Source organism: Macrobrachium nipponense, chromosome 2, assembly GCF_015104395.2.
Source record: "Macrobrachium nipponense isolate FS-2020 chromosome 2, ASM1510439v2, whole genome shotgun sequence".
In the NCBI taxonomy this organism is placed as follows: Eukaryota; Metazoa; Arthropoda; class Malacostraca; order Decapoda; family Palaemonidae; genus Macrobrachium; species Macrobrachium nipponense.
In genome coordinates this window covers 75,056,533-75,069,032 of record NC_087201.1, presented here as the reverse complement: position 1 = coordinate 75,069,032, position 12,500 = coordinate 75,056,533, and the positions used below count along the sequence as shown (strand labels likewise).

General features: G+C 34.4%; 1 protein-coding gene across 5 annotated transcripts in view; it reads left to right on the top strand.

The window, feature by feature from the left end:
• The window catches only part of LOC135220669 (glutamate receptor 1-like), a 713,951-nt gene that overhangs the window by 442,273 nt on the left and 259,178 nt on the right, over nt 1-12,500 (top strand). For all 5 annotated transcript variants that reach the window (XM_064258041.1, XM_064258039.1, XM_064258037.1 and 2 more), the window contains exon 3: nt 5,970-6,122. Coding sequence is in view for 4 of the 5 variants with exons in the window: in XM_064258039.1 (XP_064114109.1) it covers nt 5,970-6,122 (153 nt within the window). In the remaining variant the exon portion in view is untranslated. The remainder of the gene's footprint in view (nt 1-5,969; nt 6,123-12,500) is intronic.

Here is a 12,500-nt window from a genome sequence, read left to right as displayed (position 1 = left end):
AGTGCTTACCCCATGACCGTCTTTACGCTTGGGATTCCTAATCCCTTAATCTCGTTGATATCTTGAGCATACAAGCGAGCTTGAACCTCTTGATGGGGAATTAGATTAAGGAGCTTGCCGGAATTATTCAGGTTGTTTTCACACGGGACGGAGTCAACCTGCAGCTTAAGAGTTGACTGAGTTGACAAGATCTAAGGATCTTGACGAATGTCACGAGGAAGAAGCGAACGAAAGAAAATACCTACGAATTCTTGGGCTCTGTGTTTTTCCTCATTCTATTCGCCTTCTCAGGACCCTCGTTTTGGGAATTGAGGGCTTCGGGAAATTCTGCCCGGCACAATTAATCGTCTGTTCGTGAATTAAAACCAGTGAGCTGCAAATCACCTGAAGATTTTGAATCACATCAAACTCTTTGTAAAATGCTTGAAGGTCCATGATTATGAGAATTAGTAGGTCTGAAGAAAATTCAGGGATCATGTTTCCATTTTCCTTCAGGAAATTTTTTGTGATACAACTAAATATGAAATATGGTTCAAGGATTAAAAGATTTAAAAAGGCAGCATTTCAAGTATGGATCGTATTTAACGGGGTAAATTAAGAGAATGGAAGACAAGAAAGCGGCAGATATTTCGTGCGCTGAGTTTCTGGTACAAAGGATAATTCTAGGAATCAATATTTAATAGACCAATGATTTCTGGAAGCCTTTTTAATCATATTCGTAAGGGGATTTAAATTGTTTTTAAGTGTCATTAAGAACTTTTAATATCATCTGGAAGCATTTGGCAGAATCAGGGAGTTCAGTGAAATTGGCATCCTCTCCTGACAAGAGTGAAGGTAAATGCTACTTTTAGCTCAATGCCCAGAGCTGCGTTAAAACAAGAGATATAACCGATTTTGTCGACCACACATTATTGACTGCCGGGGATCGGTTTTCTCTTCGTGACAATCCTTTGCCGATGAAGCTTACAAGGGTTTCCACAATTCTTTGATAAGGAGAACAAATACTTGAAGAAGGCCTCTCTCTCTCTCTCTCTCTCTCTCTCTCTCTCTCTCTCTCTCTCTCTCTCTCTCTCTCTTGGTGGTCGTGTGTATGTGGCCATGTGAATATATGATTCATATATATATATATATATATATATATATATATATATATATTATATATATATATATATATATATATCTATAATATACTATAGGTTGTTCTTTCACTGAGGTTTTGCTTCTTGGATAGAGTAAAATTGAATGGATCTTGAAATGGCTTACCGCATGTCACCACCTTGTCTGCAACAGTATAAGATCATGAACTGGACCGGAGTAAGGATATGAGACTTCTTCTGAATATTTCTAACAAACGAGGAAAGAATTACATTTGGGTTACTCCAGCTATTTCCAGTCAGTTGCAAAGGCAAAAGCAAAAGATATACCGTATTATATAACTCGCCTTTGACAATTTACCGTTATTCAGAGAGCATCGTAAATGAAAATAAAAAACACCAAAGAAGGTAATTATATATTTCCTATATCATTTAAAAGATATTAATGCTTCGGAAAACATTTTCAAATGAAAAGGCAGGAATCACCATATTGCATTCCAAAGTTCAAAGTACATTCCGCTTACCGCTTCCGAGCCACGTATTTGACTTACTGGATTTTATTATTAAAACTATTCCATGTTGAAATTAACAGTATAGAAGTTTGCGATAATCAGAGAGAGAACTTGAATATTTTCCTGCGGAAATTACCAATAAAAACTGTGAAGGATAAAGATTGTAATGTCAGTTGTTTATTTGGAGATGTCAGATAAATTCTTTGAATTCGGGAACTGTTTAAATATCAGTAACTTTGACTATGAAGGGATGAGCAAAGGAGTTTTTTGTTTTGTTTGCTTGTTTCTTTTTTTGTTTTGAAACTTCTCAGTCGACGATTTCATCTTATGGGGATAAACTTGACGCCATGTGTCAATGAAAATTGAGTTTATAATAACTTTTGTTGACAATTTCAATTCTTTTTGCGCATGTTAAAAGACCAAAATTTAGCGCAAGGAAATGAAAGAAGATTGGCGGAAAATCACCTCATGTTAAGTCTGCAATGTGAGTGCATATCGTATCGTTTTCTTGCGAAGACAGGAAATAAACGTTGCATTAAGTACGATGAAATCATTTTGGCTTCAGATTAAGACTGGACATTTTGTAGCAGGATATTACAAAAGACTTTGAATCTAAAGAAGGCAGACGGAGTTTGTACCAAAGTAAGGTAGAGTGATTTTATTTCGAACGGCGCGGAAAAGCTTTTGTAATTTATTTAAACATGGAAAAAAGTTGGGTAATTTAGTATAAAAAGCAGAAGGAACAATTTAAGTTTAAAATAAGTCTGGGCCATGATTGCTTAGTGATTTAGATTCCGCTTTTCATGACTGAAAGTACATTAAATATAAAATACTAAGTTTTCCCCTAAAATCCGATCGTTTATATTATCTGTTCAATCAGATAGAACCACTGAGTAAAATAATGATTCAAATTTCCCTTTTCCATTTGAAGCAAAATATCTGCCTAAGAAAACAGAAGTCTCTTCTGTAATAATAAATATTTCATCTTTGCTAGTTCCAGTCAGTATCCATATGGGCGAAGGTTTCTTTCCTTCAATGGATACGTTTTATTCAAGACAGGGATAAATAACAATAATAAGTAAAAGAAAAAATTTTTTTTGGAGCAACATTTCAAACAGCATCGAATAAACTCCCTCCATTATATTCTCTTAGACGGGCTTATCTTCACCTTTTTCAAGAATATTATTCATTGATGCCTCCACTTATCACATAGTAAATTTTCCAGAGTACGTAATGAGTGCGCACGCTCTCCTGAATTGACATCTATCGGTCTTTCCGGGTTCATCTTTTTGAAAGTACACATTTTTCCTTTTTTCATTCACCCTTCTATATTCTGCACTAAATCCACTTCTCAATTATTTGGCATCTATCATGTCTTACATCCTTAATGACCAGTCTTTTTATCCTTGAAGAATTTTTCTGAAATATAAACCACTGAAAATACTTGGTCACACTTCTTGCTTTCAAAGCCATCTTGCATTACGAGCTATGCCTTTCATAATCTTTAATTATAATGCAATCACATGGTCCAAAGATTTAACGTGACTCACTTATACCTTTTAGCTGATTCCTTTCCAGTTTAGTGCATCATGTAACCTGAACTCAGCCCTGCTGCTCATACTGCTATTACATAGTCCATTACCTCCCGGGACTTCTTCAGGTTCTCCCTGTGGCCTTATCTCTCTTCTCTTCAGCCACTAAAGTGTACTCCTAAAGGGAAAGTCGAAGCCCCTGGGGCACATTGATCTTCTCCTACACCTGGAAATGATTAGATGCATAGCCGCACGCTGCGCATACATACATACACACATACATACATACATACATACATACATACATACATACATACATACATACACTCACGTATGTACGATTCATCAGTGTGCGGAATATTACAGTTTTGCGTTGTAGTTATGTTTTCCTCCTAACGGCAATAGTATAAAGAAAACAGACAACGACAGTAGCGGTTTTATGGAAGATATTAAAATACAATCTCATTAATATTTTTTTACCCAATCTAAATCGCGGCCATCTCTACCAGCTGAACTTAGTCAGAGTTGATGGCTGCGGTATCTTAATATAAAATTTTTTTTTGGAAGTGTGATCAAGTTTTATTTTTCTTTAGGCCTAATCCCTTAACTTAGGCTGCAGTGATGACACTACGGGGGCTGGAAGCTAATAACATATCTTTATTAAAACTTCAAGATATTATAAACCTTCGCTCCGCCTTACAACAATTTTTGTTCCATAAAACTTGTTGTTAGGCTTCAGCTTTATTCCAAAATCCTACTGAGGTTATTTGTACAGATTTGATATCACAGTTTTCACTGAATCACAGTGTTGGCCTTATGCAGTCAGAAATTTACTATATTCATCTGCGTAAAACTAATTTGTAAATTATCTCTCTTGAGTTCCCTTACTGTAAAGCGATTCCATAGTCAGCTGTTCATATACTCAATTCATTCTTTTTATACAACTTTTCTGTATGAGAACTTTTTAGTTCCACAGAGAAGTTATGCTAAATTATCAAAGAATACGTACTTCTTCAGCATCTATATATACAGTATGTATTAGGCATACGAATACTTTTTATCTCGCGTATGAAAGCTTTCATGGAATAAAATGCTATATAGAATATTAAGTGATTTATGCATTCAAAGGAGCCATCACATTCTATGTTCAGGACCATTAACTAATATTTCAAACGATCATTATCATTAACGTTTTACGAAAAACTTTTCCACTCATGAGCGAATCATCAAAATCAGATTATAAAGCCAGGAACTTGTGTCTCATGCACTCTCTGCCTGAATTCCCATCTGGCTTTAAGTTTTAATTTTACCAGTTTTTCCTCTAACTTGTCTTTGCCCTATTACTTCTATGTATAATTGCTCCTTTTCTAACTGCTAATTTCACAACATGTCACCTCATGTCCAAACTATCCCCGTTTTTAGAGATCAGTCCGTTATCTCCCCCTGAACTTTCCTCATAGTTTTGTAATATGATCTTCCATCGCCCTCTAGCCTAAACCTTGACATTTTTTATGAGTCCTCCTCATGATCTTCGTTTTCTTCGTAAATTCCCATGTCTCTGTGTGCACAAGACTACAGGTTTCATTTTTTTCAAGTAGTCTAGCAATTTATGTTCAGTTGTTGCTACTCTTTTTCATACTTTCCTCTTAATAACAGTCCCAAAATCTTATGTTCTGACTCATTATCATTTCATGATTACGTATAAATTTTTTTTTACCTTGCGTGTTACTCTTCTTGTGCCATGTGTATTCCTTTTTACTTCTATTTTGTTTTCATAATCTTATGCCCTCTTACGGTCATATGTCTTTCTTTAAGATATTCCAAATATTCTAATAAGCTCGTAAGTGACAGGCTGGTTTTAGCAAATTACTTATGACTCACCTCTCAACTGGCCAAGGGCTCTCCTGACCCCTTCAGACGTCTCAACCTCTATTGGTCTCTCTCTTGTCACACATCCTTCAATTATTCATTCTCTCCATTCAGTAGAGGTTCAAAATATTGCCTTCATCCCACCTTCTATGTCCTTCTTTTTATCTTTAATCTCTATGTTCATCTTTTATACAATTTCATTATTCACATATATTTCCGTCTTACTTTATCCACCACTTCGCTATCTTAGACATACATTATGTCATACTTAAATTATGATTCCATTCCTACCAAATATTCTTTTCACTTGGAAGGCTGTTCCACTTGAGGAACAGCCTTATTACAGCCCAAAACAAGCTTTGATTTCCTTTTATGTCATTTGTATCTTTCATCAAAAGAAGCAATCTAATTTCTGCCTCATTTGCTCTTGAAAATGATAAAGTCTTTTGTCATCTTAAATATTGCACTTAGCAAATATAATTCTTGACGATGAGAAAGTGATTGTAATGCTTAGACTTCCAGGTTTCCCTTCTTTACCGCTTCATATTTAAAGCTCGTACGAATAATATACCTCATGACTGTCATTTCTGCCAAGTTATCTGCTTTCGTTTCCCAATGCTTGTTTCCCTCGTTCTGGTCTCATTGTTTGTAGTCCCTATAGTGAGAACACCAGCGTTACCTGTTACCCCGAACTCACTAAATTCTTCATTTTCCACCAATGCATTTACTTGCCTCGATTCCATCTTAGCTTCAACCTTCGCAGGAAAATTGTACATATTTTGGAGTCAAAACAGAAGCAAAATTTCCCCCGAAAACCGAAAATGTTCAACGTGCTAACTCACCACGAGAAAACATTTTAGAAATGATCTGGCGAATAAGCGAGCATCCATCGCAAATATATCGTCATAAAGAAAACACAGAGAGTAACGCATACGCATTATCAATATTCATTTGCATTTCAGGAGCCATTTTCAACAAAGAGGCACACGACATCATCGCGGCATTCCATCATGCACTGGAGGAATACAACAAAAATGCGACCTCTCGACGCTTCGAGTTGCGAGCCTATGTCGACATAATCAGCACAGCCGATGCTTTCAAGATTTCCAGACTCAGTAAGTACTGGTTTTTGAATAGTATATACCTTTGTATCTTTTATTATAAGAAATGTATAAATCATAGACTACTCTCTCATTTATTATTTAAAGACAAGTACGGAGTTCTTATTTAAAAGGAAGGACCAAGCCTATGCGAGACCAGAATTCTCATCCATATATATATATATATATTATATATATATATATATATATATATATATATATATATATATATATATATATATATATACATATATATATATAATATTATATATAATATATATATATATATATATATATTATATATATATATATATATATATATATATATATACGCATTAAGATACAAATGTCCATTAATATCTAATTCACTCTACCTCGGAATTAGTTTGTTTTCATATATGTTAACCGAAGGGGAATTGTTTTTAGTCGATAAGAAATTCGTCGGCTAATGGGCACGAACCATGGAACCAAGAATTCAAGACGCACAGTGAAGCGTTCTAAAGCACACGGCTAGTGTGATAGTCGTGTGGTTGAGAACGTCCCGAATTCTTGGTTCCATGGTTCGTGCCATGAGCCGACGAATTTCTTATCGTCTAAAAAAATATTCCCCTTCGGTTAACATATATGAAAACATATAAATTCGAAGGTAGAGCGAATTAGATACTAAAGAATATTTGTAGCTCAGTGCGTATATATGAATCATTTAATGCGTTATGACTCATTATACATATATATATATATTTATATATATATATATATATATATATATATATATATATATATATATATATATATATATATATATAAATTTACACATACATATGTATACACACACACACACACACACACATATATATATATGTATATATATATATATATATATATAATATATATATATATATATATATATATATATATATATTGTCATTGTCAGCTATAAGTGCTTTTTGGTGACTTGGATTTGTGATTAGTTTTGGAAATATAATCGACGACATTAGTGCCTTTGTAACTTGTTTCTGCGGTGTTTAACTGTTTATAGTGACGTGATGCATTGTGGGATATCGAGTCTTTTCCATATAGAGTTAAAATGATTGTTGCTTGGATATAGCTAATTTCTCTTATTTACTTCTGTCATTAGATTTTTATAATATTCGACTCTGGTTAGCTTTGAGAAAAAGAATAGTGTAATGTTGTAGATGGTAAATAGGATATTATAATTATGATAGACGTTTATCGTTTGCCACATAGAACGAATAATGCCCGTTAGGACAGAATATCGAGTAAGTCCATGCCTGGTAGAATTTATGCCAAAAAGGGTGATCATTTGTACTTTTTTTGCGGTTTTTTTCAGAAGTAGATCATTCCTAGCCTATGCTTATTAACATCTTAACGATATCTATATCTATATTAATATGTATGTATGTGTGCGTTATATATATGTATATATAATATATATATATATATATATATATATATATGTGTGTGTGTGTGTGTGTGTGTGTGTGTGTGTGTGTGTGTTTGTATATATATATATATATATATATATATACCACATACATACATACATACATACATACATACATATTCATATATATATATATATATATATATATATATATATATATATATATGTGTGTGTGGTGTGTGTGTGTGTGGTGTGTGTGTGTGTGTGTGTAAGTGCTTGCATGTATGTATAGTATGTATGTATGTATGTATGTATACGAGCATATAGTTGCTAATGTATAATGTCTGTGTACCTCGCTAATGCCTGGCTGCGTTGAAAGACAATATAAATATTAACTATATCTCATCACGGGCACCAGACAACAGAGAGAGAAGAGAGAGAGAGAGAGAGAGAGAGAGAGAGAGAGAGGTTTTCTTGGGTCTCCCGTGAAATCTAATTATTGATTTGGGACAGAAGGTAACTTTGAAATGAGAAATTCAAACATATGGAGAGAAACTTCCAAACTTTCATATTCGAAAAGACTATTTCCCGCAACCCACTTATTCATACATAGAGAGAGAGAGAGAGAGAGAGGAGAGAGAGAGAGAGAGAGAGATCCGGGACCTGTCTTTCCGGTCCAATTTGTGTCCCTAGCCGAATTTTCTGCCGAGGCAATTAATATTCTTTCCTCATCCCCCCTTCATCTCTGGTTTCCTCTCAGTCGTCGTCAGTTTCCTGATAGCTAATCGGAGGAGACTGAGAGAGAGTGAGAGAGAGCGAGAGAGAGAGAGAGAGAGAGAGAGAGAGAGAGAGAGAGAACGAAAAATGATGAAAAACTTAGTGTCAGTCTGCCAGGACGCAAAGTAAAAAGGACGTGAGAGGTAATCAAACTAAGCGAGGGTAATGCAAAGGAAAAATAATGCTAATAAACAAAAATGGAAGGCAAACTGAAGGTTCGCTTTAAAGTTCGGTATCTCCCATCCTCGGTGGCTTCTTTCGAGTTTTTCTTGATGGAGATGTGACTGATTATGTTTTCCCAGAAGGTACTTCCAACTACGGCCAAGAAGAGAGAGAGAGAGAGAGAGAGAGAGAGAGAGAGAGAGAGAGAGAGAGAGGGGCTCTCCCATTTAATGTCTTTCTATAAAATCCTTAATGAACTTAGTTTATCTTTGCTCCTGGTTCTGAAGCATCCTGTCGAATTTTAAAGGCACGCCTGAGAGTAAACTGAAAGAAGAGGATGGAGAGAGAGAGAGAGAGAGAGAGAGAGAGAGAGAGAGAGAGAGAGAGAAAGGCTTCCCTTCTCGGATGAGGGATGCTATTAAATTTCAGAAATCCTATTCAGTATATCTTCTCCGTGCGTCTTCTTTTTATTTATTAGAGTATTCATTCGGCGACCGGTTGCCCGTGTAGCTACGGGGCTGGATGAATGGGGCTTGGCATATTTGAAATGCCGGATACTTCTTTTTTTTTTATCTAAATTCGGCGGGCGAAATTAATGGAAACATGCTTTTCATTCTTGAAGTTTTTTCTCTCTTTTTTTTTTGTGATCTCTGTGTACAAAAGAAAGCCTGCATCCTTGTTTAGGGTTATATTTGACTGTGTGCATTAGCAGTGATTTCTTTATCATGAGAGAGAGAGAGAGAGAGAGAGAGAGAGAGAGAGAGAGAAGCGAAGAAAAATCAGTTTATTGTTTCTTTATATTCTGTTAACCTTAGCACAATACGCCAAGGAAAGACATTTTTACTAACTAATATACTTCGATCATATTGTCATCTATAGAGATATTTAGATTCTATATCACATTTGCATATATGGAAATATTTAGATTGTACATATTTTCATAAATGGACATATTTAGATTATATATCATATTTTCATATCTGTAGATATTTAGATCAATCATATTCTCATGTATGGAAATGTTTAAGTTATACATATGTTCTCATAACTGGAGATACTTAATTTATACATATGTTCCCATATATGGAGTTATTTAAATTATATAACATATTCATAGATATGAAGATATATAAATTGTATATCATGCGAGCTTGATGGCACGCGTTACGCTGCGCTCGAACCCCGGCGCTAACCGTCATGTCTCCCCGCCTACATCATCCACATCAGGGCGGACAAACAGGTTGGCAGGAGGAGGGTGGGTGTGTCATTCCTCCCCTACCCTCTCGATCCCCTACCTATCCCGTCCTCACCCAGGGCAGACAAACAAGAAAGATCCACTCGAATTATATTATTATAGATGAACATATTTGGAGATAATTAAATTTCCGTTCTTGTATTAATAGTTTATTAAAGTAAGTTTCTTGGGAGAGACTTTCCGACGAGAGATGAACATGAGTAATTAGCGACTGGAGGATAACCTCTGTTCGTCTCCCTCAGTAATTAAGACTTGTACGTGCCTCACATCAATTAGCGTGACCATGAAGAGGTTTCTGATTGTAACAGAAGTCAAACAATATTGTCTGCTTTAGACTCACAATGGAATCGTGAGGATTTTTCTAGATTTATGTATATATATATATATATATAATATATATATATATATATATATATATATATATACACACACACAAATTTTTTTGTTTATGTATGCGTATACTTGAGTGGAAATATCATTATTCATTAAGGACAGTAAAATGGATTACATCCTTTGCAAAACAGGTTTTATATGAACGCTTTATGATCTTAATCAGTGCCACATTCCAACAAGGTTTAAAGAATTAAACAGTGAACAATTTTGATAAAAAAACAGACTTCAACTAACTAAAGTTATCTTTAGCAATACAAAAGGAGTAAAGCTAATCTAGTCCAAGTGAATTAACAAAGATATTATAAATGATCTCTTGCATACTTGATAATATCATCTATTGATTCTTTGAAGTTAATTTCAATATGCTCAATTCCTTTAAAGATTTTACATATAGGAAAAAAACTGTTAACAATTAGATCTTTTCCTTAAAACTGCACAAGATTTATTTATTTTAAATAATGAATTAAAATTTTATGAAGGAATGCAGAGTAGTCAAATTGTATAGCCAGTCGAATGTTATAATAAATATAAGAAATAGGAATATACCATACGAGAGAGTCGAACTTTTCAATTAGCTATATCCCAGAGTACGGTAATATATGCAGCGCGGTCTGAACATTTTGCATGAACGGTTTCAATATTGGCTGCAGCGAATTCTTGCCTTTTATATTTCATGCATCCTAAGCGCACTTTTATTGAAATAGCACTCCCTTTGACCAGAGAGTAAGGAGCGATTTCTTGGAAATCGTGTTTGTTGTCGTAACATTTTCAATATCAACCAACGGATTTGTTTTTTTTTTTAATAGGGATCCGCGTTTACTCGTTGAATAAATTGCAGTGTATATGCTCGTTCTTTATGCACACATACTGCGCAGTATGCAGGGACACACTCGTACACTTACGCACGGACAAACACATAGGTATATATATATATGTATATATATACTATTTAGTATGTTTATATATGTATATATTTATGTATAATATATATGTATATATATATATATATATATATATACTATATATATAATATAATATAATATATATTCATATATTGTATGTATGTAGTATGTATATATATAGATATATATATCTATATTGTATAATTATATATATACTATATATAATTATATTATTATTAATAAATATCTTATTGATTTTAACCCCCTATTATCCCCCTGATTCAGATATAAGGCCTTACAGAATAAAGAAATAAATTGTTTTCCGCTATCTTCGATTGTGTATGAAAAGTTGAATATAATTTACAGTTTTTTTCGGTAAACTGAAAATGGCCAAGTATATCAGACATAAAATGACACCTAAACAAGTTACCCTACATTTTCTTAAGTGTTAGCTACAACAATTTATTTTATGAAGGGTTATAATCGATGGCACTTCATACTGCTGGTTTCCTATTAACATGTTATCGTCATATGTTACCCTTGAAAAGACGTTTGAGGTATTTAGTGATGAATGAAAAAAGATGTTAAGAATTTCAATCCATCATTTTGATAGCAATGTAGAGATGTAGATAAAGGGGAGCCAGATAACATGCCGCATTTCATTCGGAATGTTTCTTGATTAGAAATAATAATAATAAAAAAAACTATAGTCACTTTTTGGTGGTAAGGATAAGACGACCAAACGTAAGGTTACATTTAACCTCTAGTCTCGTCGAACGAAATCAAGGGAACGTTAATAAATAAATAAGGCATCCGCATCGCGAGTCATAAGTTCACCGTCAATTGGACTGGACTGAATCATCCTATCTAAGATATTCATTGGATGTGGCAAATGTGCGCAGCAAATTTTATCTTGAAGGGGACGGAGATGGTAAGATAACCATTTACTGTGGGGAGCCTCTACACTCAACGAGGAGGAACGATAGGGGCAGGAGAAGTCTACCTTTCATACCAAACGGGAAGGAAAGGTGGTATTTGTGTCTTAATGTGTACAGTACGTTATTTTTGTGGTTTTGAAAACGGACCAATGTGACGTATTAACATTTATCCTAGAAAAGACGTCTGAGGTATTTAATGAAGAATGAATAAAATCTTAAGGAGTTTAACACTGTCGAGGATTAGAAACCAACGAAAGTTTACCACCACAATATTAGAAATCCTCAAAAAATGGACGGGTGTGACGTATGTAAACGGAACTGGCTTCTATCGAGAGAGCCTTCTTCGCCGTTTAAGGGTTATTTTCTTTCCCTCTGGAACCGTAACCCTTACGTTTGACCTCCTCTGCCTTGGGGGTAGCATGCAATAGAATCCAAAACAAATAGCAGCAGTGTATGGCACTACTCTCTCTCCTCTCCTCTTCTTCTCTTCTCTCTCTCTTCTCTCTCTCTCTATATATATATATAAAATATATATATATATATATTATATATATATATGTA